At 40.9% G+C, this 27,582-nt stretch overlaps 2 protein-coding genes across 12 annotated transcripts in view; one reads left to right on the forward strand and one right to left on the reverse strand.

Moving 5' to 3' along the window:
- The window catches only part of TGS1 (trimethylguanosine synthase 1), a 43,554-nt gene extending 37,627 nt beyond the window's left edge, over positions 1–5,927 (reverse strand). For both annotated transcript variants that reach the window (XM_015080695.3, XM_053208552.1), the window contains exon 1: positions 5,614–5,927. In XM_015080695.3, the coding sequence (XP_014936181.1) occupies positions 5,614–5,717 (104 nt within the window). In that variant the 5' untranslated portion in view covers positions 5,718–5,927. The remainder of the gene's footprint in view (positions 1–5,613) is intronic.
- A 24-nt stretch (positions 5,928–5,951) lies between these two features.
- The window catches only part of TMEM68 (transmembrane protein 68), a 59,545-nt gene continuing 37,914 nt past the window's right edge, over positions 5,952–27,582 (forward strand). For 3 of the 10 annotated variants that reach the window (XR_003415154.2, XM_027042879.2, XM_027042880.2), the window contains exons 1-4: positions 5,966–6,270; positions 14,883–14,927; positions 16,234–16,627; positions 26,055–26,222. Coding sequence is in view for 9 of the 10 variants with exons in the window: in XM_027042879.2 (XP_026898680.1) it covers positions 16,303–16,627; positions 26,055–26,222 (493 nt within the window). In the remaining variant the exon portion in view is untranslated. Of the gene's footprint in view, positions 6,271–14,882; positions 14,928–16,233; positions 16,628–26,054; positions 26,223–27,582 lie in introns of those variants that run through there. The other 7 variants (XM_053208557.1, XM_053208554.1, XM_027042877.2 and 4 more) reach the window with 6 other exon arrangements.

Consider the following 27,582-nt stretch of genomic DNA (forward strand, 5'->3'; position numbering starts at 1 on the left):
GGTTTCTGAACACTACACTCTGCTAAAAGGAACCAAGGTACCTTCAGAAATGGCAGTTCCAGGTTGTAGCATGGACTATAAAAGATTATGCTTGGGTCACCTTCTGTGCCAGAAGGTTAGGAGGAGGTCTAACAATGCCAGGGACACATCAAAATGATATACAAGCCACCTCAGGAGGCCCCCACCAGCTAAAGCTGAGCCAATATGAACATCGAAATAAATGACAGTAATAAAATATAACTTATCAATAAACAAACAATCCAGAGTTCACGTTAATGTAAATAAAGGAGTAAACAAATATGTGGAGAGAGGGGAAAGTGCTCCATACAGAATGCCAACTAATAAAAGTAGAACGATACAGGCAGAGAATCACTCTTTGGCAATCTTCAAGAGGTAGCAGATTCAGGCAACAACAGGGTACTGGTATAGCACTGGAGTACTTTCCTACAACATACTAATGAATGCAAAGGGAATCACTGTGACTTTACAGTGAAGAAAGCTGGGAGACCCCAATGATTGGGCAATGGAGGTTAACGTCACCAGTGGTGGGCTGGATCTCCAGAAAGTCATTGCTGAAGCGATGCAGGGCCAACCACAGGATCACTTCTGTGGCATTCCTGCCAAGAAGGCACGGCCCCATCCCTGTTCCTGTTGAAATGTCAGAGAGACCCAGGTTAAGTAAGGTCAGCCTACAGAAGGAGAAGGTAAGGTCTGCACTTCTTAAAATGCTGAGGCCACGAAAGGGAGGGAAAGGGTGAAGAATTTTTCCAAAGGAGATTGACAAGTCAAAAGTAAACATAAGAGGAACTATGTGGAATTCTGGATCAGAAAGAAAAGAGAAACACTGCCGGGAAAGCTGGGGGAAATGTGAGCCCTCGACAGTGGTTATGAAGGAGAATATACTTGTTTTAGGGAAATGCACAATGGAGTATTTAGGAGAGATGGGGAATCAAGTCTGCAGCTTGCTCTCAAATGGTTCAGAAAAGATGGTGTATGTGGGGCCTGGGCACGTGTCTCTGTGTCTGCAGAGGGAGAAATGGAACAAAGGCAGCTAACTATTAAGACCTGGTGAATCTGCGGAGAGGGGAATATGGTTCACGGACCTATTTTTTAAGTTTGAAATTATTTTAAAATGATTTACTATGTGGCCAACTAATCTTTGACACAGCAGGAAAGAATATCCAATGGAAAAAACAGTCTCTTCAGCAAATGGTGCTGGGAAAACTGGATGGCGACATGCAGAAGAATGAACCTGGACCACTTTCTTACACCAGACACAAAAATAAAACTTAAAATGGATGAAAGACCTGAACATAAGACAGGAAGCCAGCAAAATCCTAGAGGAGAAAACGGGCAGCAACCTCTTTGACCTCAGCTGCAGCAACTTCTTATTTGACATGTCTCCAGAGGCAAGGGAAACAAAAGAAAAATAAACTATTGGGACCTCATCAAGATAAAAAGCTTCTGCACAGTGAAGGAAACAATCAGCAAAACTAAAAGGCAACCAACGGAATGGGAGAAGATATTTGCAAATGAAATATCACAAAAAGGGTTACTATCCAAAATCTATAAAGAACTTATCAAAATCAACACCCGAAAAACAATCCAGTGAAGAAATGGGCAAAACAGACACTTTTCCAAAGAAGACATCCAGATGGCTAACAGACACATGAAAAAAATTCTCCACATCACTCATCATCAGGCAACTATCAATCAAAATGAGATACCACTTCACACCTGTCAGACTGGCTAAAATTAACAACTCGGGCAACAACAGATGTTGGTGAGGATGCAGAGAAAGAGGATCTCTCTTGCACTGCTGGTGGGAATGCAAACTGGGGCAGCCACTCTGGAAAACAGTATGGAGACTCCTCAAAATATTAAAAATAGAACTACCCTGTGACCCAGCAATTGCACTACTAGGTATTTACCTGAAGGATATTCAAAGGAGTGCTATTTCGAAGGGACACACGCACCTCAATGTGTACAGCAGCACTAGTGACAATAACCAAAGTATGAAAAGAGCCCAAATGTCCATCGACGGATGAATGGATAAAGATGTGGTATATATGCACAATGGAATATTACTCGGCGACAAAAAGAATGAAATCTTGCCATCTGCAACAACGTGGATGGAACCAGAGTGTATTATGCTAAGCGAAATAAGTCAAAGACTAATATCATATGGCTTCAGTCACATGTGGACTTTAAACAGATGAACATAAGGGAAGCAAAAATAATATAAAAACAGAGAAGACAAACCATAAGAGACTCTTAAATACAGAGAACAAAATGAGGGATGCTGGAGGGGTGTTGGGAAGGGGGCGCTAAATGGAGGAGGGGCATTAAGGAGGACACTTGTGGGGATGAGCACTGGGTGTTACATATAAGTGATGAATCACTAACTTCTATTCTTGAAATCATTATTACACTATATATTAAATACCTTGGATTTAAATTAATAATAAAGTTTAAAAACAAGAAAAGCATAAACTTTCTAAGAATGAGTAGCATCAGATATATATAATAGGTAAATCTTAAAGAAAAAAATGATTTAAAAGAATTAAGTAATTCCTTTAAAAGAATTAAATAATTAATGTCTGTTGTTTTTATAACAAAAATCTACTACTCCATCATTTCAGCATTTTACTATATTCTATTTTAGACTATGTACATATTAACACAAAATTTTTACATAATTGTAATTATAGAGTAGATATTTTATATTCAGACGTTTATTAACGTAAGCTATTTTTTCATGTTACTACTGAGCCATCATGATGATTATTTTTAAGAGCGCCATTACATGTAATTATGTCTTCTTCATATATATGGTGTATGAAAACCTGAATGTGCAGATGAAACAGATTACTCTAGAGCTCATAAAACCGTATGTTAATTTTTTTTAACGTTTGTTTTATTATTTTTGAGAGAGACAAAGCATGAGCAGGGAGGGGCAGAGAGAGAGAGAGACACAGACAGACAGACACACACACACACACACACACACACACACACACACACACACACACACAGAATCCTGAGCAGGCTCCAGGCTCTGAGCTGTCAGCACAGAGCCCAATGTGGGGCTTGAACTCACCAATTGCGAGATCATGACCTGAGCCAAAGTCAGACACTCAACTGACTGCGCCACCCAGGTGCCCTGACAGTGTGTTAATATAATGTCCTCAGAAAATAAAAATTAGTTACAATAGGAGAGGTGTACAATAACCTTTAGTTTAGTTTAGTATGAGAGTCAACTCAATACTAAGAAGGTATTAGGCACCTATGCTAATGCTCGTTTTCTGTTTCTGCTCCAAAGTATGGTACTGTATTTTTCAGTTTAATAATCTATTCTAGAATTTTGCTAACAGTCAATCTGTTATTTTAAGATGGTGAAACAGACCTTGTCTCTACCTGGAAAGTCAGAGTTACACTATTAAGCCTCTGAACTGCCAGCATGTCTCCAAGTCCCCAGGACTTCTCCTGGAAATAATTTCAAGATCATATTTCCAAGTTGTTTTTGTTCTAAGGAGTTATAATTTGAGCATTAAGTGATCTAAAGGAAAAAGCCATTCTTTTCTCTTTACCTATTTTGAACTCAGAATGTGGCTTCTAAAAGGAAAGTAGAGCTTCTAAGTTTTAATATGTATGAAATTATACGAAGTTTAAAAAATGAACATTTTGGTTCAAAAAGACTAAATTCAAAGTAATCGGTGATTTATATGGCAATTAAATTGTGTTTTATTCATTTATTTTTATTTTGAGAGAGAAAGAGAGTTCATGTATACCAGGGGAAGAGGTGTGTGTGTGTGGGGGGGGGGGGGTGGAGGGAAGGGAGAGAGAGAAAATATTAAGCAGTTTTCATGCTCCGTGCCAGCCCATCGCCAGCCCATCAGGTTCCATCCCATGACCATGAGATCATGACTTGAGTTGAAATCGAGTTGGAAGCTCAATGGACTGAGCCACCCAGGAGCCCCCTAAATTGTGTTCTAAATAAAGTTGCTTTAATTGAAATCTAGTAGCATATTGCTTTGTAGGGGTATGGCATGACAGTTTTTTCTCAAATTTTTACATTTTTTAAAAAAACTCTCTTTAATGTTTATTATTTACTTTTGAGACAGACAGAACACGAGCGGGGGAGGGGCAGAGAGGGAGGGAGACAGAATCCAAAGCAGGCTCCAGGCTCTGAGCTGTCAGCACAGAGCCCGACGCGGGGCTTGAACTCACAAACTGTGAGATCCCGACCTGAGCTGAAGTCGGGACCCTTCACTGACTGAGTCACGCTTAACTGACTGAGCCACCCAGGTGCCCCATCAACTTCATGCATTTATAACTCACATTCCCTTTCTTTCTTTCCTTTTTTTTTTTTTTTTTTGTGGAAAGGAGACTTCATGAAGATAGCCCCGAGACTCATCTGGCTGCAGGCTAAGAAGTAGGTATGTAGACTTGGCTTTCTTCTACTTTTTACAGAGTTCTGCTCGTCGCTCTCTCTCTCTCACTCAAACACACCCCAGTTTCCTTCCACTCTCTAGATCTCTTTTCAAAAGCTACTTTTCTCAAAGAAATCTGTGATCTTTGGAGAAAGGTTAGGTTTTTGCTATGACGGCCCCTGTACTCCTCTCCTATAGCACCTACGACTGTAATTCGCTAAATAATTATGTAACAGTTGTCTTACTAGGGTGTAGCGACAGGCTGTGTCTTATACCCCAGGGCCTACCAGGGTACCTAATACAAAGAACCACAGAAAGCATTTGCACATGCATGCACGTATGCAAAGATGGCAATATTTTAAAAGTTAGACATCGTGTTTAACTTCTTTTTGGATCAATTTTCCGATTACTCCACACAAATACAGTAACTGTAAGCATTTCTTCAAACTTCAATTCCCCCACATTAAACTACATTAAAAGTACAGCCCATGAAATTTACTTCCACAGGCTGAATCTAACAATAAGCCTGCGAAATCACTGGAAATCATTGTGAAAACATACCTGTTTTAGGGACGGAAAAAAGATTGAAGCGTCTTAACTCACACACCCGATATGCAAACAGTCATCCCTATAATCCGATTCCTTAGTTCCTTGTTTCCCACCCACTGGTTATCTTCCTTCCATGGAGGGCAATTTTTACCCCAAATATTTCCCAAAAATACAGCTGAAAAACTGATGGAATTATAGTTAAATCTTTTATCTCGGGTAACTAGAAGCTCTATGTCTGCGCATATGCGCTTGAATAAATCTCAAGGTTTTCAAAAAATGTTAACCAACAAAAGGTACTCATCTTAAAGTCTTCACCTTGAGCTGTCACACCCCTGAAGGGGCGTTTACATTTCACTTCCCCCGATTTTTAAACGTCCCCTCGGTTTATAAAAACGAAATCGATCAGCTGCCGCATTTTTTCACAGCAGCCGACAAAGTCGATTTCCCCCTTCCCTTAACGGTAATAGGCGACCTTCCGTGAACTCTGAGGACTTTTCTTTCCTGAAACCACCTTGCCCACGGGTCTTCGACTTGAGCCACGGCTTCGGGGATCAATCACACGTAGCTTGCGAGGCCTACATTTCTGGGCAAGAACCGGGCTAGAAATGAAGAGGGACGCGTTTTTACTTACTCCACAAATGCCCTGGAGCACAGGCAAAGGATCTTACAATCCTCCTCCAGGTCTCCAACGAAGAGAAACATTTCGGCCACGCGGCTCCACTTGTCGCAGCACATTTTCCCACTTCGGAGCAGGAAGCCCTGCGACCAGCGGCACGGGACCGGCCTTCCCGGCCTCTGCTCGGTTCCCGGACACCGAAAAGAGGTCTCGCCGGCGCGCCCGGTGGGGGGGGGGGGGCGGGGGAACGTCAGGACTTTACAAACGGGCCCGGGGGTGCTCGAGCCCGGAGCGAGCGGAGGGGCCGCCACCGGAAACGGCTCCTGGCGGCCCCGGAAGGGGCGGGGCGGCAGGCGGTGCACGGCTCAACGCGGTCCGGGCTGCCGCCGGTGTTTGTCTTTTTCTTCACAGGTTGCTCGTGGGGGAGAACGCTGGCCGCTGAAATTTCTCCGCTTCCCTGGGTCGCTGAGCCACCGAAGGGCTCCCGCCGCTGCTCGAGGGTGAGGGCGAGCCGCCTCTGCACCTCCCGCCAGAGGCGCGTCGGTCCTCCTCTTGTCCTCCGTTTCCGGCGCGCGGCTCCGCATCAGTCTCGCGGGGCTCTGAGCCGCCAGGATCGCGAGTCTCGTCTCGGTGAGGCAGTCCCGGAGTCCCCGGCGGTTCCCGCAGTACTCGGTATAAGCTCGGGCACCGGAGTGGCGGGGAGGGGTGGCCCTGCCTGGGTCACAACGAGCCCTTTCACTCCGCCGCGCATCACTCCCCCCCCCCCCCCCCGCGCTTAAAAACCTCGTTTCATCTCAACTTAGGCGGCGGGGCGAGGTGTCAGAACCTCACTACAGGCCTCTGGGGCTTGCCCGGCGACCTCTGGTTCCGGGATCCGAATCGAGCCTTCTGGGGTGACCACGGGCGTGTACGGGAGAGGCCGCAGGAATAAGTGGTTAAGAAGGTTTCCGGACGAGTCAGGCTTGGAATCCTGGTTTGATGCCCCTTCGCTGCCTCTGTGATCCGGGCAAGCGAAGTAACCCTTCTGAGCCTCTTTGTGATCATCTGTAAAATAGGAACGGTGAATAATAGTACCTGCCTCCTCGGGCGGCTGGAAGGACTAAACAAAACTGTGTATCCGATCGCTCGTGTGCTATTAATAGTTTGAGTGGGTACCTGCTTTGTGCGCGCAGGCACTGCGTTGGTCCCTGGGGTTTGCAGCCTGTGGAACAGATTTCTGCCCTCAGGCTGCTGATGCGCAAGAAAAATGCGTGTGCACATAACCAGGACGCCGAAAACTGGAACACCACTGCTAGATTTGAAAAAGGAAGTTAGTATTTGGTGTGTGGTATTCGTTGAGACTGCCCAGGCAGCTTCCTTAAAGAAGCAAGTTCAGACTTGGGGGTGGTTGGAGCATTTCAGGACTTGGTTGTGCTGTTAATGCTGAAATGGCATTGTTACTTCTTTAGTCTGTGTTAAAGCTGAGATAAAATCCGGATGTTTAACACAGTCCTTAATGTTTTGGTCGCATTTACTATTGGATGGAAATAGAAGATTAATTTTCGAATGAAATGTTTATTTCCACCTGGTGTCCGAGATAGGCTCGTAAGAGTGCTGCCCAGTTACAGATACACCCGTATAGATGTGCAACATTTGGGGGGTGAGGATAGGTTAAGGAAAAAAAGGTAGAACAGTAATTATCAGAATGCAAGATTCTAGCTAGAAGTTGAAGGACATTCTAGGGTTAAAAAAAAAAAAAATCCCAAACCTTGGAAGGTAGTTCATATCAGAACCTAGAGTTTGAAACTTGAAATCTAAAAGGTAATTGTTTTTATTTATTTTTTATTTTATTTATTTTTAAATTTTTTAAATTTTCTTTAAGTTTGTTTTTGAGACAGAGTATGAGCAGGGGAGGGTCAGAGAGAGAGGGAGACACAGAATCCGAAGCAGGCTCCAGGCTCCCAGCTGTCAGCACAGAGCCCGACGCAGGGCTCAAACTCATGGACTGTGAGATCATGACCTGAGCTGAAGTCGGATGCCTAACCGACTGAGCCACCCAGGTGCCCCTGGTTTTTACTTTTTTAATGTTTATTTTTGAGAGAGGGAGAGAGAAGAGAGCTCGCACGCGAGTGAGCTTGGGAGGGGTGAGAGAGAGGGAGACAGAATCAAAGCAGGCTCCAGGCTCCGGGCTCTCAGCACAGAGCCTGATGCTGGGCTCGAACCTACAAACCGTGAGATCATGACCTGAGCTGAAGTCGGACACTTAAACCGACTGAGCCACCCAGGCGCCCCTAAAAGGTATTGTTTTAAAGATAAAATTACTAGGTTTGCCAGACGTTTTAATGGAGATATTAGATAAACTTCAGTTTTATTGATGGTTTGAAGTAGATGCTTATTCGCTAGAACTGAGTCCTATTCCCCTGTTAAACAACTATTAAAAATGCAGAAAGGAAAAGGGAAAATTAATTTTATTTCAGCGAGTATTTAATTTAATTGGCATTTTCAATGTATCCTTAATGTGGCTTATATACTGAAAGTAAAAAATTGATCTGCTGCCATCCATGGTGCTAAAAGTACTGATAATGGGTGTTTAAAAAATAGATCTATTTCCGGGTGCCTGGGTGGCTCAGTCAGTTGAGCGTCCGACTTCTGCTCAGGTCATGATCTCACACCTCGTGAGTTCGAGCCCTGTGTTGGGCTCTGTGCTGACAGCTCAGAGCCTAGAGCCTGCTTCAGATTCTGTGTCTCCCTCTCTGTCTGTCCCTTCCCTCCTCATGCTCTGTCTCTCTCTCTGTCAAAAATAAAATAAAAATGTTAAAAAAATTTTTTTCTTTTTACTTTCTATAACTTACTTATTTTTTATAGTTTACATCCAAGTTAGCACATGGTGCAACAATGATTTCAAGAGTAGATTCTTTAATGCCCCTTACCCATTTAGCCCTTCCCCCTCCCACAATCCCTCCAGCAACCCTGTTTGTTCTTTGTATTTAAGAATCTCTTATGTTTTGTCCCCCTCCCTGTTTTTATATTATTTTTGCTTTCCTTGCTTTATGTTCATCTGTTTTGGGTCTTAAAGTCCTCCTATAAGTGAAGTCATATATTTGTCTTTCTCTGACTAATTTTGCTCAGCATAATACCCTCTAGTTCCATCCACGTAGTTGTAAATGGCAAGATTTCTTCTTTTTGATCGCCGAGTAATAAATACTCCATTGTATATATAGACCACATCTTCTTTATCCATTCATCCATCAGTGGACATTTGGGCTCTTTCCACACTTTGGCTATTGTTGATAGTGCTACCATAAGCATTGGGGTACATGTGCCCCTTTGAAACAGCACACATCCCTTGGATGAATACTTAGTAGTGGAATTGCTGGGTCGTAGGGTAGTTCTAGTTTTAACTTTTTGAGGAACCTCCATGCTGTTTTCCAGAGTGGCTGTACCAGTTTGCATTCCCCCCAAAATTTTTTTAAACAGATTTATTACGTTTTTACAGAAAACAAGAAATCCTCTGTTCTGATTTATTAGTTTTTGAAATGTTGTTATTTTAAAGTGTGTAAAGTCAATTACAATAAATGTTCTTCACTATCAATGTCAACATTATGCTATTTTTTTAATATGTGATGCGAGGACTGTGTTTGATTGTAGATTTTTTTTTTTTTTGGTTGGAAATAACCTGTTATTTTGGTAATTAAAATACTGTATCTCCCCCCAAACCACTTTTAACCACTATAGTTTTTAATTGGATCAAAACAAAGTGGTAAGGAGTCCAATACAGCCCGTGGTAAATTGGAGGGGGACAAGGGCCAGGCAGAAGTAGTGGGAAGACAGAAATTGCAATCTTAATATTTTCAGCTTTCTGTTAGAGAGAGAGGGACAGAGATATTACAGAGAATGTAGTGAAAACCAGAGTAGGAAGTAGGAACTGGATTTTAATTTTGGTCCTTGGTTCTTCACTGAATTAATTTAGTAACTTTGGGCAAGTGGACTTGGCTTTCTCTTTTTAACTGGTTTCTGCAAAATTAAGAGGTTGCATTCATTGACTTCTAAAGCCAATTTTCATATTATGGAAAGTAAGTATTTATCCACTCAAAGGCTTGTTATTCAGACTCCTCTGGTAGTTCTTTAGTGGCAGGTTTTAGGGCACTGTCTTGGTCCACATTTTTTGTCACGGATTTGAAGGAACACAGGTAAGGTCTATATTTAGCTGGTATTTGTTAGGTGCCTACTATGTGCCAGACATATTATTGTAAGTGCTTTACATATGTTTTCTCATATGGGTTTTTTTTATTTTTTATTTTTTTACATTTACTTATTTTTGAGAGAGAGAGAGAGAGAGAGAGAGAGAGCGCGCGCACAAGTGGGGGAGAGGGGCAGAGAGAGAAGGGGACACAGAATCCGAAGCAGGTTCCAGGCTCTGAGCTGTCAGCACAGGGCCCGAAGGCAGGGCTTGAACTCACAAACTGTGAGATCATGATCTGAGCCGAAGTCGGACGCTCAACTGACTGAGCCACCCAGGCGCCCCATTCTCATATGATTTTTTAATATTTATTTATTTTTGAAGGAGGGAGAGATAGAGCGTGAGCAGGAGAGGGGCAGAGAGAGAGAGAGATACAGAATCCGAAACAGGTTCTGGGCTCCAAGCTGTCAGCACAGAGCCTGACATGGGGCTCGAACCCACGAGCTGTGAGATCATGACCTGAGCTGAAGTCGGACGCTTAACCAACTGAACCACACAGGCACCCTGATTTTCTCATATGATTTTGTTTACTGATGTATCCTCAAGTGTTTAGAATAGTGTGGAGCACGAACTACTTGCTTAGTAAGTATATGTTGAGTAAATTAATAACCCAATGGCATAGTCTTCTCTGGGCCATCCCCTGTCTTATACGCTGTATTTATCCCCTGTGGTCTAGTCAAGGACCGGTCCCAACATTATTCCTCTCCTGCATCATCTCTTTCTTACTCTCCCATTGACCCATTACCATTGGTATTAAAGCTTGCTGTTTTCTTTCATCTTAAAACAACAACAAACTTGACCCACATTCCCCTCTAGATACTCACCCTATTTTTCTGTTCCTTTTTGTGTCAGCATTTCTCTGCAGAGTTGTCCATATTTGCTGTTTCCAATTCGTTGCCCTTTTTTTTTCCATGAATTTACTCCACCTGACTTTCATCCTCACTGTATCAAAATATCTCTTAATTATCAGGGTTTGTCAATGTCTCTGTGTTGTAAAACGCAGTGATCAATGATTATTTCTTAGGCCTCTCAGTATCATTTGAAACAGCTGAGTACTCTTTCCTTACTTTGACACACAGGGTGCCATTCCTGGAAGGAGAGTGTTGGTTCCTCATGGTTTTCCCAACTTCTAAAATGTTGAGGGCTGCAAGGCTCAGTCCTGGGGACTCTTTTTCATTCTAGATTCCCCCCCCCCCCCCCCCCGGGAGGAATATATGTCTGTATTCCTCTAGTCCTGATCTTCCTGCTGACCTGTATGTCCAGCTGCCTGTTAAAGGTCTTCACTTGGATGTTTACTAGAATCTTAACATGTTCTAAATTGAATTTCTGATGTCGAGACCACTCCCAAACTTGTTCTTCCTGTAACTCCGTCTTTTCTCAAGCTAGCTAATGACAGTGGTGATCATAGCAATATTAGGTCTGCCTAGGTCACACGGGAAGTGACAGAGTCTCCTGGAATACAAGCCCACGTTGCCAAAACTGCAGTCCTCCCAGACTTCTCTCTTTCACTCACATTCTACAGACGTTCATCAGCAATTCCAGTGGCTTTATCTTTACGATAGATCCAGAAACTGATGGTCTCTTACAGACCTTCGCTCTGTTAGCCTTGTCTGAGCCATTTTCAGCATTTCACTTACTGCCTTAACTTCTATTTTGCTCCCTATGCAGTGTATTCTCAACACAGTGGTCACTTAAAGCTGCAGTCAGGCTGTCTCTTCTGGTGCCCTCTCCAGCTCACTTAAGATGAAAGCTGGCCTAGAGAGTTCCATAGTGCTACCTCTCTGCCCATTTCTGACCCCTCTCCCTTCACTCTTCTCAGCCTGCTACCCTGCTGCTCCTCACCTTACCAAGTACACACCCTCTGCGTCTGCTTTTATTTTAGCCAGGAATTCTCCAAATTCCCACATCATTTGCTTCCTCACTTCCTCAGGTCTCCGCTCAAATGTACCTTTCAGGAGTCCTTCTTGGGCTATGATATTAAAACATCGCAACCCCCTCCTACCCTCTTGCCTGCTGTAGAGCTCCATATTCTGATTACCCCGCTGTAGATTTTTCTCCATAGCGTCATGACCTAGTGTCATCTAACGTAGTGTATCTATTACCATATCCCAGTTTTACAGATTTTAGCAAGTTGAGGCACAGGTGGGTTACTGTACCTGTTGCTCTCAATATCAAACTGGAGTCCGTCACAGGGAGTGACCGGAGTGGTGAGAGGTTATGACGCTAGGGTCTGAGGAGTGGTTGAAAGAACTGAGATTTTTTTTTTTAATGTTTATTTATTTTTGAGAGAGAGAGCACGCAAGGGGGCCGAGGGGTGCAGAGAGACTGGGAGACAGAGACTCCCCAGCAGGCTGTGCACTGATGGCTCAGGGCCTTGGCGCAGGGCTCCATCTTAAGAACTGTGAGGTCATGACCTGAGCCCAAATCAAGAGTTGGACGCTTAAGCAACTGAGCCACCCAGGCGCCCCAAAAGAATTCAGGATTCTGACTAGAAAACGGGATTTCACAGCTTATCATAGCTGTGCCGTGTCTCACGGAAGAAGTTCTATGATGTAGAACTAGGTCTGGCAGGGAAAAGTTACAGTCAGGTAAGTATATGGACGATCTTTTGTGGATTGATGGATGGTTTTGAAGATGGAATTGGACAACTTTTTGAGTTTCCGGTTCTGAAAGGGCTTAAATCAAAAGCGAGGATGACCATTTTGGAGGAGGCCCTTTCCTGCAGCACGGGGGCACAGTTCAGGGACTGTGCACGAAGATGTCCACATAACTTCCCTCCCTGGATGTGCGCCTGTGCGCTGTCCCTCTTCGTTGTGTTTGTTAAGTATGTGTGATAACTGAAAATGTAATTGAGCATAAGAGGTATAGTTCTATTACCAATTTTGAGCGGGGGAGGTACTAAAGAAGGTTTTAAAATCACAAGATTTTATGATCCTATTAAAATCGGAAATGAGACTAGTTTAGAGGGGGCAACTGTATTAAGCAGTAAGGGTCGGATCATCAAAATGATTGGTTTTCAGGCCTAGGAGAAGCTCCTTTTAACATATTTGAGAAGCCATCATACGCTTTAACTTATGAACATTTTTTGAAAGCTCTTTTTGTGGAGGTGTAATTCACCATAACATGGACCATTTTGAAATGTACAACTTGATGGTTTTTGGCATATTCACAAGGTTGTACGGCCATTACTACTGCCTAATTCTGGAACCGTTTCATTCTTCCCAGAAGACACTTCCACTTCCATTAGCGGTCACTTCTCATTGCCCTCTCCTCCAGCCCCTGGAAGCCACTTGCCTCTCTGTCTCTACTAATTATCTTCTTCTGGGAATCTCATATAGATGGAATCGTGTAAAAGGCGGCCTTTCGTGTCTGACTTTTTTTTACCTCGTATGTTTTTAAGGTTCATGCCTGTTGTAACATGAGCCAGTACCTCTTTGTATGACTGAATAATATTCTATTGTTTGGGTGTAGTACATTTCGTTTATCCATTCATTAGTTGATGGGCATTTGCATTGCTTCCACTTTTTGGTCCTTAGGAGTAATTCTGCCATCAGCATTCATATACGAATTTTTGTGTGAATGTGTGTTTTCAGTTTTCTGGGATACGTACCTAGCAGTAGAATTGTTGGGTCATAAGGTAACTCTGCGTGTAGCTTTTTGAGGAATCGCCAAACTGATTTATTTCCACAGTGGCTGCATCATTTTTACTCCCAGCGACAACATATGAAGGTACTAATTTCTCCACATCGTCATCAACACTTACTTTCCATTTTCGTAGTTCTAGCCATGTTTCTGGGGGAAAGCTCTAATTTTAAAAAGTAGTAAGTTTTGCTATGTTTATATTGCCTTCTAAATGACCACATCCTGATACATTATAGGGGTTCAAGTCTTCAGATGGGTTGATGAGAATATGATGTAATTGAAGCCCACGTCACTGTATGGTAACAAATGGCAGCTACATTTGTGGTGAGCCCAACAAAACATTCAGAGTTTTTGAATCACTGTGTTGAACACCTGAAACTAACATAGCATCGTGTGTCCAGTATACTTCAGTGAAAAAAATAAAGCCCAGCTTGTGAGCTTAGCATGTGCCGTGTTTAGCTTCTCTTATCATCGCAGCCCACATTTCTCACAATCAATGCCGTTGGTGACAAGGAAATTAGACTAAATCCTCCACCCCTGGAAGACCAAGTCAGATCGCAGGCCTGCCAATAAGTCAGGGAGCAAGATAATCTTGGCATAAAGACAACGCACTTATAACTGCTGTTGTATATCTGTCTCTACCTCTTCCTCCACCCCTTTCTTTACTATGTCTTCTTGTCTCATCTCCAAAGGGTTTGAGATGATTTTTGTAAAGACTGTGTTGTATGCAGTGATGACAAAATGTCTCTAAGAATAGAATCAGAACCTAAGAAAACAGGAATGAAAGAAGGAAATCTTGTGTAGAGAACATGATCATAAGAGCTAATGTAATTATATCATTGAATATCATATTTGACCATCAGCTTCTTATTTGGCAAAGTTACTAAAAAGAGACATGTTCAGTTATACATTTTACTTTTATACTTTTTCTCCAAAGAAGCAAAAATTTTTTATAGCTCTGAATTTTTTTTAGCGCTTATTTGTTTTTGAGAGAGATAGAGAGACACGGTGTGAAGTAGGGGAGGGACAGAGAGAGAAGGAGACACAGAATCGGAAACAGGCTCCAGGCTCCGAGCTGTCAGCCCAGAGCCCGACGCGGGGCTCGAACTCCCAAACCGTGAGATCGTGACCAGAGCCTAAGTCCGGTGCTTAACCTACTGAGCCATCCAGGCACTCCTAGCTCTGAATTTTAAAAGAAAGTCTTAGGTGGGGCTTTATATACTGGAAATAAGCGTATAGCGTTGTCCTCACTAAAGCATTGGTCACGAGAATGATTTAACTGTGATACACTAGTGTGGGGTTATAATATTTGTCACACATATGTGAATGTCTTTTGCTATTTTATTTTATGGAAATTCTAACTCTAGATATTAATGATTATATTTTTTTAAGCATATTTTTCTTTGTATACTGTGTTTTCCAGAACATATACACTGAAGATTGGGACAAGATATTTGCCTAATTTCTGGTAAGTTAAGTGACTGGTTTAGAGATAAGTGGCATAAAATAATTGTATGGCTGTAGTTTCAGTCATTGAAGCCTTAAGAGAAATTTTAGTGACTACAAGATAAAAATGACACTGATAAATTTTTATTATTGCATAATGTCAAAAGAATAGAGAAATTTTTTGTAAACCTGCTTGTGAAGGACAGTACACACAAATGTATGTCATCATTTCCTAAAGAATTAGGTTACTTTTATTGACTCAAATATTGATGCCTTCTTTTGTGAAGAGCAGTTATCTCAACATAGCCTAATTTAAGATACAAACATTCAGTGTGATCCACTTAAGATGTAAGTCAAATTGTTAAGATCAATCCGAAATCTCATTCTTCATCAGGTTTATTTTCCTTCTCAATTATAGCTTGTGAGTTATTTCAAAAGCTAAACCTGACATGCTTCATGAGCATGCAAACGAAACCTTATAATTTTCACATTTAAATCTGCAACAAAGTTAACCATGAACAATGTACTCCTTTTTGGTATTAAGAAATGATTCTATAGGGGCACCTGGGTGACTCAGTTGGTTAAGCATCTGACTTCATCTCAGGTCATGATCTCACGGTTTGCAAGTTGGAGCCCCATGTGGGGCTCTGTGCTGACTGACAGCTCAGAGCCGGGATCCTGTCTGGGATTCTGTGTCTCCCTCTTTCTCTGCCACTCCCCTGGGGGCGATCTCTCTCTCTCTCCCTTTCAAAAATAAACAAACATTAAAAAAAAAAAAATGAAATAAGAGGCGCTTGGGTGGCTCAGTTTTTTAAGTATCCGACTTCAGCTCAGGTCATGATCTCACAGTTTGTGGGTTTGAGCCCCACGTCAGGTTCTGTGCTAACAGCTCAGAGCCTAGAGCCTGCTTCGGATTCTGTATCTCCCTGTCTCTCTGTCCCTCCCCTGCTTGCTCTCTGTTTCTCTCTCAAAATAAATTAACATTAAAAAATAGAAAAAAAAAGGGGGGGGCGCCTGGGTGGCTCAGTTGGTTGAGCGTCCGACTTTGGCTCAGGTCACGATCTCGTGGTCTGTGAGTTCAAGCCCTGCGTCGGGCTCTGTGCTGACAGCTCAGAGCCTGGAGCCTGTGTCTCCCTCTCCCTCTCCCTGTGTCTCCCTCCCTCTCTGCCCCTCCCCTGCTTATGCTCTGTCTCTCTCTCTCTCTCTCTCTCTGTCAAAAATAAACATTAAAAGAAAAATTTAAAAAAATGATTCTGTATAGTATTTATGTAGACTGAAACACTTCTCAGTTGTGAAGAGAATAACATTGGATTATTTTTCCCTTCTAGTGGCAAAATTAAAGACCTACCATGACAATGAAGAAAGAGACTGAATTTGTCATTTTCACCTAAAGAAAGATGATAGACAGAAATCAAACCTGCGGTATAGGACAGGATTCTGTGCCCTATATGACTTGTCTGATTCACATCCTCGAAGGATGGTTTGGTGTGGAGCAGTTGGAGGACTATTTGAATTTTGCAAACTATCTCTTGTGGGTTTTTACACCACTAATACTTTTAATACTTCCTTACTTTACTATCTTTCTTCTCTATCTTACTATTATTTTCTTACACATTTATAAGAGGAAGAATGTATTAAAAGAAGCCTACTCTCATAATTTATGGGACGGTGCAAGGAAGACGGTGGCGACTCTCTGGGACGGACACGCAGCAGTTTGGCACGGTAAGCAAGAGTCCCCTGCTGTCTGTGTTGCCGTTCACGTGTGTGGCACTGAAACTGTCTCATCATTCGTGATACTGAAAAGTACAAGGGATATTTCCCTAGTTCCTTTCATCTGTCTGCATGCATTGTGCGTTTACATGTCTTTTTTTAAATGATTCGTTTTTTTTTGTTTTGTTTTCTTTTGTTTTAATTTTAGTGTTTGTTTATTTTTGAGACAGAGAGGCAGAGTGCGAGCAGGGGAGGGTCAGAGAGAGGGAGACACAGAATCTGAAACCAGCTCCAGACCGAGCGGTCAGCACAGAGCCTGACGCGGGGCTCGAACCCACGAGCTGTGAGATCATGACCTGAGCTGAAGTCGGAGGCCCAACCGACTGAGCCACCCAGGAGCCCCTAAATGATTGTTTTCAAACATGTTACTTTTTCTTAAAGAACCATACAACAGTGTAGGCTGTTAACGATAACGTAAAATGTAAAAGTGCATATGTGAGACATCTAAGAGTAAGAAACTAATTAAAACGGTTTAGAAACCTATTTTGAAAATAGGTTTAATTATTTAAATGCTTTAATTATTTAGTGTTTAATTCCATCTTGTTCAAAGTAAGTTTGAACTTTCCTAGTCAAATTAGATGTTTTTTGAAAAAGAATTATTAACTAATAATGTTAAATATAATTGTATACCAAAATTTATCCATTTTCTGTTTGCTTCATTTCAGAGGTTATTATGTCTCTTGAAGAAATGAGATAGCAATAAGTTTCTCTCCAGGATATTCATTCTTTTCTTTATCATTTGAGAGATTGTGGTGTTTTACATTTAATGATTGGTGGTTCTTTGGCCGTCATGAGAATTGCCCTCCTGTGGCCTGTTATCAAGGACTTGGTGTTTTTCTCTACCAATTTTTATCTTATTCATCATTTTTGCTTAAGGACTATACAAAAATTCAGTAGGCGTTTAACAAAGATGTGCTTTGTATTTCATGTTAAGCATCAAAATCGTTTCACAGAAATACACAGAAGGAAGCACAGATTTTGAAATAGGTACGGGAGGAAATATATATCGTGGAAGTATAAGGCTGCTGTTAGCACAGATTACCAGTAACACGCTTATTATTAGGCCAATGTGTCATCATTTTAATATGACCTACATTCTTATAAGTCTTTTGAGCATTTAGTGTGCCATACACTGTTGAATGCTTGATGTACATTAATTCTTTTAAATCTTAGAATAGATAGGTCTACATATTATCTCCATTTTGCAGTTTTCCTGTGAGGAAATTGAGGAACAGAGAGGTTGTTATTTGCCCAAGGCACGCTAGGAAGCTAGGAGGACGAACCAGGATACAATCTCCGATATCAGGCTCTAAAGCCTGTCCTCTTGCGATCTGTGCTCTGTGGAAAGTTTGTCCCAGGTTGGGGATTCAAGGTCAAACGTCATGGTGAATACCTGAATAGCAGGTTTGCAACCAGGAGCCGTATACCTTTGATGTACTGAATTTGGGATATTTACTCCTGAATACTAGTGCTCCTGCCGGTCATTACAACTCTCATACCCTCTAATGGTGGTTTTACATGAGACAAGATGATACTTCCGCTTTCCACGTGTGCCCGTCTGCAGAGATTGCGTTGGTGTCGGCTGCTGTCGCTTGTTGTCTTTAAAACAGGCACACGGAACTTCTTTGGCATTGTTGACAATACTTACTGGGAATATGTATCCCCCTCTTACGTATACACCCCCTCTATTTCAGGATAATATATAGCATGAGGAATTTGAATTTGTTCATATTTCAGGAGACATGATTTAATTTAGGTAACTAAGCACTAAGCTCATTTTGTAATAGAATATATACTTTTGGGGTGTTTTTATTTTTCTGAGGTACTTTTAAAGATGCATTTATGGCTCAGAGGAAGTAAAAGACATAGTTCTTAGCCTCTTTTAATTTTTTTTACGGTAACTTGGCATTGTATTTTATTAGGATAAGTGATACTCTTTTAAAAGTGAGTTTTCCTTATTCAATCATTAAAAACAAGGAAATCCTGCCATTTACAACAATATGGATGGACCTTGAAGACATTATGCTAAGTGGAATAAGTCAGACAGAGAAATATAAATACTGTATTTATGGCACCAAAAATTGATAATTGATTTTTTCTATACCCTTACCAGCACTTGTTATTTATTGTTTTTTTTGATAATCGCTATTGTAACAGATGTGAAGTGATACCTCTGTGTGAATACCCTGATGGTTAGTGATACTGAACATTTTTCATGTACCTGTTAGCCACCTCTATATCTGGGAAAATGTCTATTTAGATCCTGTCTCTGTCCATTTTTTATGTTTGTCCATTTCTCCTCTTTTTTTTTTTTTTTTGCTATTTTTGAGTTGTATGACTTCGTGGGTTGCATATTAATTGCTTATCAGATATATGGTTTTTGCAAATATCTTCTCCTATTCAGTAGGTTGCCTTTTCATTTTGTTGATGATTTCTTTTGCTGTACAGAAGCTTTTAGTTTGCTACAGCCCCACTTGTATATTTCTTTTTGTTGCCTTTGATTTTGGAACCTGGTTTAAAAAATCATTGCCAAGTCTGGTATCAGGGAGCTTACTTCCTAGGCAGTCTTCTAGGAATTCTGTGGTTTCAGGTCTTAACCTTCAAATCTTTAATCCATTTTGAATTAATTTTTGTACGTGGAAGATAGTACATTCTTTTCTTTATCAGTTTTATTCTTTTGAACGTGACTGTCCAGTTTTCCCAAACACTGTTTATTGAAGAGACTGTTCTTTCCCCATTGCATATTCTTGGCCCTTTTGTCAAAAATTGACCGTATATGTGTAGGTTCATTTCTGGGCTCTCTATTCTGTTCTACTGATCTGTGTGTCTGTTTTTATTTCAATATCATGCTGTTTTGATAACTATGACTGTTTAGTTTTTCAGCAGTTTTTCAAACTGTTGTGTAGTTTGAAATCTGGGAACATGATGCCTCCAGCTTTGTTCTTTCTCATGATTGCATCGGCTCTTTGGGATCTTTTGTGGTTTCGTACAAATGACTTAGGATTATTTGTTCTATTTCTGTGGAAAATGCCATTGAAATTTTGACAGGCATTACATTGAATCTGTAGACTGCTTTCGCAGGTATGGGCATTTTAACAATGTTAATTCTTCTAATCCCTGAGTATGGGATATCATTCCATTTGTGTTTCAAGTTTCTTTCATGAATATCCTATAGTCTTCAGGGTATAGGTCTTTTTACCTCCTTGGTTAAATTTATTGCTAGATATTTTATTCTTTTCCATGCAATTATAAATGAAATTGTTTCCTTATTTTCTCTTGTTGTTAGTGTACAGAAACACTAATTTCTGTAGATTTCTGTATATTGATTTTGATCCTGCAACTTTACTGGATTTATTAGTCCTAACAGTTTTTTGATGGAGTCTTTTTTAATTTAATTTTACTATTTGTTGTTATTATTTTTCAATTTAAATGCAAATTAGTTAATATATAGTGTAATAATGAATTCAGGAATAGGATTTAGTGATTAATCACTTAGGTATAACTCCCGGTGCTCATCCCAGCAAGTGTCCTCCTTAATGCCCCTTGCCTGTTTAGCCCACCCTTCCCACCCCCCACTCATCACCCCACCAGGAACCCTCAGTTTGTTCTCTGTATTTAAGAGTCTCTTATGGTTTGTCTTCCTCTCTGTTTTTATATTATTTTTGCTTCCCTTCCCTTATGTTCACCTGTTTTGTGTCTTAAAACCCACGTATGAGTGAAGTCATAGACTTTCTCTGACTGACTTATTTCACTTAGCATAATACACTCTAGTTCCATCCACGTTGTTGCAAGTAGCAAGATTTCATCCTTTTTGATCGCTGAAAAATATTCCATCGCATGGTTTTGTGTGTGTGTGTGTGTATACTACTTCTTTTGTGTATATATACATATATATCTTGCATTGTGTCTATATGTATATATGTATATATATATATACACGTATACGTATATATATATGTATATATATACACACACACACACACATATATATATACATATAGACACACACAACTATCCATCAGCCTATGGACGTTGGGATCTTTCTGTACTTTGGCTATTGTTGATAGTGTTGCTATAAACATTGGGGTGCATGTGCCCCTTCGAATCAGCACTCCTGTATCCTTTGGATGAATGCCTCTGTATCCTTTGGATAAATACCTAGTAGTGCAGTTGCTGGGTTGTAGGGTAGTTCTATTTTTAATTTTTTGAGGAACCTCTTTACTGTTTTCCAGAGTGGCTGCACCAGTTGGCATTCCCACTAGCAGAGCAGAAGGGTTCCTCTTTCTCTGCTTTTTGGTGGAGTCTTTAGGGTTTTTTGTATGTAATATGTCATCTGTAAATAGTGACAGTTTTACTCCTCCCTTTCCATTTTGGATGCCTTTTACTTCTTTTTCTTGCCTAATTGCTCTGGCTAGGACTTCCAGTACTATGTTGAATACAGGTGGTGAGAGTGGGCATCCTTGTCATGTTTCTGATCTTAGAGGAAAAACGTTCGGCTTTTTATCATTGAATGTGATGTTAGCTGTGAGCTTGTCCAAATGGCCTTTGTTATGTGGAGATACATTGCCTGTATACTCACTTTGTTGAGAATTTTTATCTTAAATGGATATTGGACTTTGTCAGATGCTTTTTCTGCATCCATTGAGATGATCATATGATTTTTATTCATTTTGTTACTGTTGTGTATCATGTTGATTGATTTGCAAATGTTGAACCATTTCTATATCCGTATAATAAATTCTACGTGATTGTGGTGTATGATCCTTTTAATCCATTGCTGAATTTGGTTTGCTAATGTTTTGTTGAGGGTTTTTACATCTGTGTTCATCAAGGGTATTGATCAGTCTATAATTTTCTTTTCTTTTTTTAAAAAATGTTTATTTACTTATTTTGAAAGAGCATGCGAGCAGGGGAGGGGCAGAGAGAGAGAATCCCAAGCAGGCTCCACACTGTCAGCGCAGAGCCCAGCGTGGGGCTTGAACCCATGAACCATAAGATCGTGACCTGGGCCGAATCAGGGGTCAGATGCCTAACTGACAGAGTCATCCAGGCACCCCTATAATTTTTTTTTCTTGTGATGCCCTTGTCTGGTTTTGGTATTAGGGTAAAACTGGCCTCATAAAATGAGTTTGGGAGAGTTCTCTCCTCTATTTCTTGGAAGAATTTGAGGATTGGTATCAGTGTCTCTTTGAATGTTTGGTAGGATTTACCAGTGAAGCCGTCTTCTGGACTTTTGTTTGTTGGGAAGTTTTTGATTACTGCTTCAGTCTCCTTACTTGTAATTGGTCTGTTCAGATTTTCTATTTCTTCATGATTCAGTCTTGGAAGGTTGTATGTTTCTCAGAATTTATTCATTTCATGTAGGTTGTCCAGTTTCTTGGCATGTATTGTTCATAGGACTCTCTTACCCTTTGTCTTTCTGTGGTATCAGTAGTAAGGTCCCCTCTTTGATTTCTGATTTCATTTTTTGAGTGCTGTCTTTTTCTTGGTGAGTCTAGCTAAAGGCTTGTCAATTTTGTTTATCTGTTCAAAGAAACTGCTCTTGGTTTCATTGATATTTTATATTGTCTTTTTATTTCCTCTCTACTCTTTGGCATTCCCTTCCTTTTACTACCTTTGTTCTTTTCATAGTTTCTTGAGGTGTAGTTACGTTGTTTATCTGAGATTTTTCTTGTTTTCTTGAGATAGGCATTTATCATTATGAACTTCCCTCTTAGAACTGCTCTTGCTGTATCCCGCAAGTTTCATTATGGTTTATTTCCATTTTCGTCTATCTCAAGGTATTTTTAAATCTCTCTCTCTTTTTTTTAATGTTTGTTTATTTATTTTTTTGAGAGAGACAGAGTGTGAGTGGGGGAGGGCCAGAGAGAGAGGGAGACACAGAATCGGAAGCAGGCTCCAGGCTGTGAGCTGTCAGCACGGAGCCTGATGCGGGGCTCGAACCACGAGCCGTGAGAACATGACCAGAGCCAAAGTCAGATGCTTAACCGACTGAGCCTACCCAGGCGCCCCGAATCTCTTTTGCTTTCTTTTGCTTTCTTCATTTCTTCATTGTTCAGTGGACTTTTTCTTTTTGCTGGGACCAGCTGAGGCTGAGGTCAGTAATGACACCTGACAGCAGTGAGATGGGAAGGAGGAACAGATCTTATGACTAGAACCATGATCACATTTCATCGGCTCCTCAGAGTGTTAAGTTCCAAGTCTTGTGATAAAATATGCAGGGTATTTTCCTTTGAAGCATTGGTGGAGCTTACTGAAATCTGTTGTATCCCCCACCTCCGCCAAGAGGACAGGGTTGCCATGAGAGATGTGCTGGTGGTTGGTAGCAGTCTAAAGGGCAGTAGACGGGTTCATCTCTTTAGCGTCGGAGGAGAAAACAAGTATACTCAGGAAGCCAACCTTGAACTGAAGCACGTTAGAAGGAAGCCTCCAGCGATCGTCCCCCTCCCCATTTCCACCAGCCTTTCATCCTGTCATTTACTCGCTCCTCCTTACAGTGACTTTGTGGGGTTTACAGTGTGGCAGGAAGGAAAGACGGGGGGTGGCGCGGGTCTTTAATTTCACTTGTACTGCAGGAGATTTCTGCAGTCTCTGCAGCATATCAAAAAATATGTTTGTGAATGAAATCAAAGTTTGCAACGTGGTTAAGTTACCCATTTGTATGTAACAGTTTAAACGGATGTTTTATTTTGCACTGAGTCAAGAGTTTAAGAGTTTTCTTATTTTTATCAATGAATTATTTTCGTATATGTGCTGCTGAAGCAAGCGCTCAATGAATTATTTTATGACTCACTCTTAAATTTTACTCTAGATTGTGTTATCTCAGGGAAGCTATAAGTTAATTGACGTCTCCTACCTTGGCCCTCTTCACTACTCCCCTTGATCTGCTCATTACCCTTTTTACAATCTGCTTGTAACAAGACGAATCTCCTCCCCTAGAACTACTCTGTATTAAGCTTACACAGAAGGGTCCAGATTGTGTTTTAAAAGCCAGTGGATTCAATAAAGTGTACTTGATGTTTTAGAGATGTGTAACTCCTTGGGTAGCCTTGATTAACAACCGAAGATAGTCTTAAGTTTTAATATGTCTGTTAGATTGGAACCCAAAGGTTCTTTTTTATCTTACAAATTTTATGATTCTAAGATCTTACATGGTTTTTCCATAGAGAGCAATAACGATTGTTGCTTTTATTCATAGACTTTTTAAAAATTAATACTCCAAGTATTATACAAAGAACTTATTTTCCTAAATCATTTGACTAGAAGTGCCTACGTTACCCTCTCTTTAATGCTTTTAGTGCATATTTCCTACAAACAAGGAAGTTCTTCTATTTAACATTAATAAAACCATTAAAATCAGGAAATTAACATGGAACTATTACTGATCTTTAGATCTCATTCAAGTATTTTGCTTTCCGTTTGATTCATTGTTTTTTATAACTTCATTCTATCTGCTGAAATTTCTAATCTGATTGTGTATGTGTTCCTTTTTCCACTAAATCCTTTAACATCTTAACCATGGTTAATTTAAAGTTACCGTCCGATGATTTAAACTTTTGGGTCTGGTTCTCTTGATTAAACAATCTGTTGACAGTGGATTTTTTTCTTGCTGCTTTGTATGGTTCGTAATTTCTTTTTTTATTGAATTCTGTGCATTGCTTGTAAAAGAAAGTAGAAAATGAGGTAAATAGTATTTATAACTGAAAATTGACCTTTTTCTGTCAGGCCGTTAGTGAGTGGGGTGGCGTTTAATTCAGCCTACCCTGTAGGTGGACTGGAGTTGTGTTTTGTTGTAGCTGTAGGTACCTTCCGTTCAGCACAGAGTGCAAAATCCTGCAGCTGCCTTGTGCACAGTGGTGTTTCCCAGCACCCCTCCCGCATCCTCAGTCCAGTACATCTGCCACTGCCGGGCACGTCGTTGCCTTTATCACGCCACGTGAGGCCGGCGGTGGGGTGGGGATGTCAGGGACACTCTTCGGTTTTCCTGGTCTGGCTGGGACCGCACTCAGGCCCGGTCCCTGAATGCCTGAGGCCCAGGTGGGAGGCTTTCTCAGCGGCCTTTTTCCTCTTCCCAGTGGCAGGCAAACTCTGCCCTACCTAGGTGGGAGTTTGGGGTTGGCAGCAAGTTTCTTGCCCTTCCTTCCTGGGGGAGTCGATCTCTCCTTGATGTCATTTCAGAACCCGGGCCTACTGTCTACCTCCCAGGGGCAGATGCTTTGGCTTCTGCGCTCCCCTAGCAGTAGTGGACTTTTCCCTGAGAGTGCGATGGCGGGGTGACGCGAGGGTCCTTTCCAGCATCAGGTGCCCTTTCCCTGGAAAGGGTGGAAGAGTTTCTTGCACTTCTCCCAGGGTCAGGTGTCGACTTTCCAAGAGAGGCTTCCAAGAAGCAAGTGGGGTTTTGTTCTCGATACCATTTGCAAGGGCCCTTTTCCGTCTCTTGCCTACTGCACCCCCGCTTTTTCTTGTAAGCACCCACTGAGGCCTCTGGAGGACGGTTGCTGAGTGAGTGTGGACTCTGGCTTATGTCTGGGCTTCCCAGGGATTCTGCACTCAATGGCCACCAGCACTTGGCCTTTAAATTTGTTAACATCTCAGTTACTTTCTTCTTGCTTACTTTTAGGGCACCGGTGTCTTCTCCATACTTAAGTTTAACCTTCCCTCTCATTAGAGGCGCTTATCACCCATTGGAGCTCTCGGTTCAGCTGATGGAGAGAGCGACCTCAGCTTTCTGACACACCGCTTATTCTTGCTTTTAGGGTGGGAATGAGGTTCTCTTACAGCTAGACCTTATTCTAGTTTTCTCCTTTTCTGTGTTTGTAGCCACCTTCTCCAGCACTGAGAAACCTGGCTCACATTACCCTTAATGTGTAGGCTCATTAGACCAGTCCTCCTGTATTTAATCAAGCTCTCATCACTGCCATCATCCCGTGCTACTCAAGGATACCATCTGACCCCACTTGGGCTGACACCCCATACTAGGCCCCTGAAGTATCTGAACGCTGTCCTCTACCCCTGTGTTTGTCCCCACTCCTGGCTTCCCTCCCTTTCCCACCCAGGCCCCAGCACCCTGTTCTAGGCTGTTGCCCTCTGGGGTTGTACTCACAACTCTGCTTGGGCTCTGATTCCCCACTCTGGACCACCTCATGGGGATGCCCTCCTCAACCTGCCTGAGCTGGAGCATGTCTTGCTGCTCCCCACCCCGACTTTGCTGTGGCCCACCTAATCGCTGTGGGACCGATTTATGTGAAGAGGGAAAGAGAAAGAGGAAGGCTCATGCACTTCAATGACAAAAGACCGAGTTTCTGAGTTAGTAACCATCCTTTAGTGTAAATAGACTAATAAATATATTTTAAGCATCTGTACTTTGTCTTTCTAACAGGTTATGAAGTTCACGGGATGGAAAAAATACCAGAAGAAGGACCAGCACTTATAATTTTTTATCATGGAGCTATTCCCATAGATTTTTACTACTTCATGGCTAAAATTTTTATCCATAAAGGCAGGACTTGCCGAGTAGTAGCTGATCACTTTGTCTTTAAAATCCCAGGTAAACTTTGACTGTGGATAGTGGTGTTAACATGATCAAATTATGTTAAAGTCTGTGTCCTTGAGCTCTCTAGGATCATTTGGAAAAGCTTTTTGCCTTTTTAGGGTAACACGCTTAGAACTCTAGTTTGGGAGTATCTAATTATCCGATTTATGTAATATATCTAAATATAAAAACATGGTCAAAAATGTCACCTAACTTTTTTCTTTATTAACAGCTATTTTGTTATTATTTGTCTAAGTTAAATTGTGAACTTCCACTTAAAAAAATAAATTGTAACTTTTACCAAGTGATTAATTTATATTTTGCCATAGAAAGTAGTTGATTTTTCATATGATGAATTTTTCCATGAGATACTGATTTTTGGAGTTTAACTTCACAGTAATTAGAGTTTGATTACTGTTGGTATTCTAGCAAATCAAACTTACTTAAAACATCAGTGAGGGTATATTTTGTCTTCATATAATAACATTGCTTCAGAAATCCTGTCCTTACAAGTCTGTCTTTTTCGTACTTGACTTGCCCACTAGACTTACAACTCTTAAAGTTAAGGACTATATTCTTCTTAATCTGTTCATAAAGGCTTATGCTTTTTAAAAAGATTAATGAACCAAATGATTTCAAACTGTTTTTAAAAAGCCATTCTAAAATAAACTCCTTGGTAGTCTTATTTTCTTTTGTCACTGAATCACCAGAAATGAGCCAACAAAGTTTATCATTTGTTCTCTGGCATAATAAAAGCAAAAGCCACCCATCAACCAGAAAGACAAACACCAAGCAGTGAATTAAGTAACAGTGCCTTTCATAGGCATGGTTAATCTTTTGAGTGTCCTTGTGTACTAAAAAGCCATTTGTACTCTGATTAAACTAAATTGTCCAGGAAAGGTTTTTCTTTAGAAAGTAATTGTGATCACTTTATAATAAATTTGAAAACTAGAGAAAAGGAGAGCATCATTATAATCTTACCACCCTAACATAACCAGTTATTGTTTTGATTTATTGTACTTCATTTTTCATTTGCATAATTTTGCATGTTATGCAATCACTTTTGTGTTCTTCTTTATAAAATTGTGATGTTAGCATTACCATTGTACCATGCTTTATAAAGAATAGTCTTAATGTAGGGCTAAAATATTTACTTGACTAGTTTTCTCTTATAGAACATTAGGTTGCTTGCATTGTTTTTCTTTTTATATGTAATGTGCATATTTTTATTTAGCATTTGGCTTGAAATTTCCCCTTTATCATCTTGTAATTTATGAAACCCATTATGAAAATGTATCTAATTAAATCAGTGAGCTTTTGATATAATGGGGGTGAATAGTCTTTCAATCTTAATAATATGCATAATCTTGCTTTA

The sequence above is a fragment of the Acinonyx jubatus genome, chromosome F2 (assembly GCF_027475565.1).
Source record: "Acinonyx jubatus isolate Ajub_Pintada_27869175 chromosome F2, VMU_Ajub_asm_v1.0, whole genome shotgun sequence".
In the NCBI taxonomy this organism is placed as follows: Eukaryota; Metazoa; Chordata; class Mammalia; order Carnivora; family Felidae; genus Acinonyx; species Acinonyx jubatus.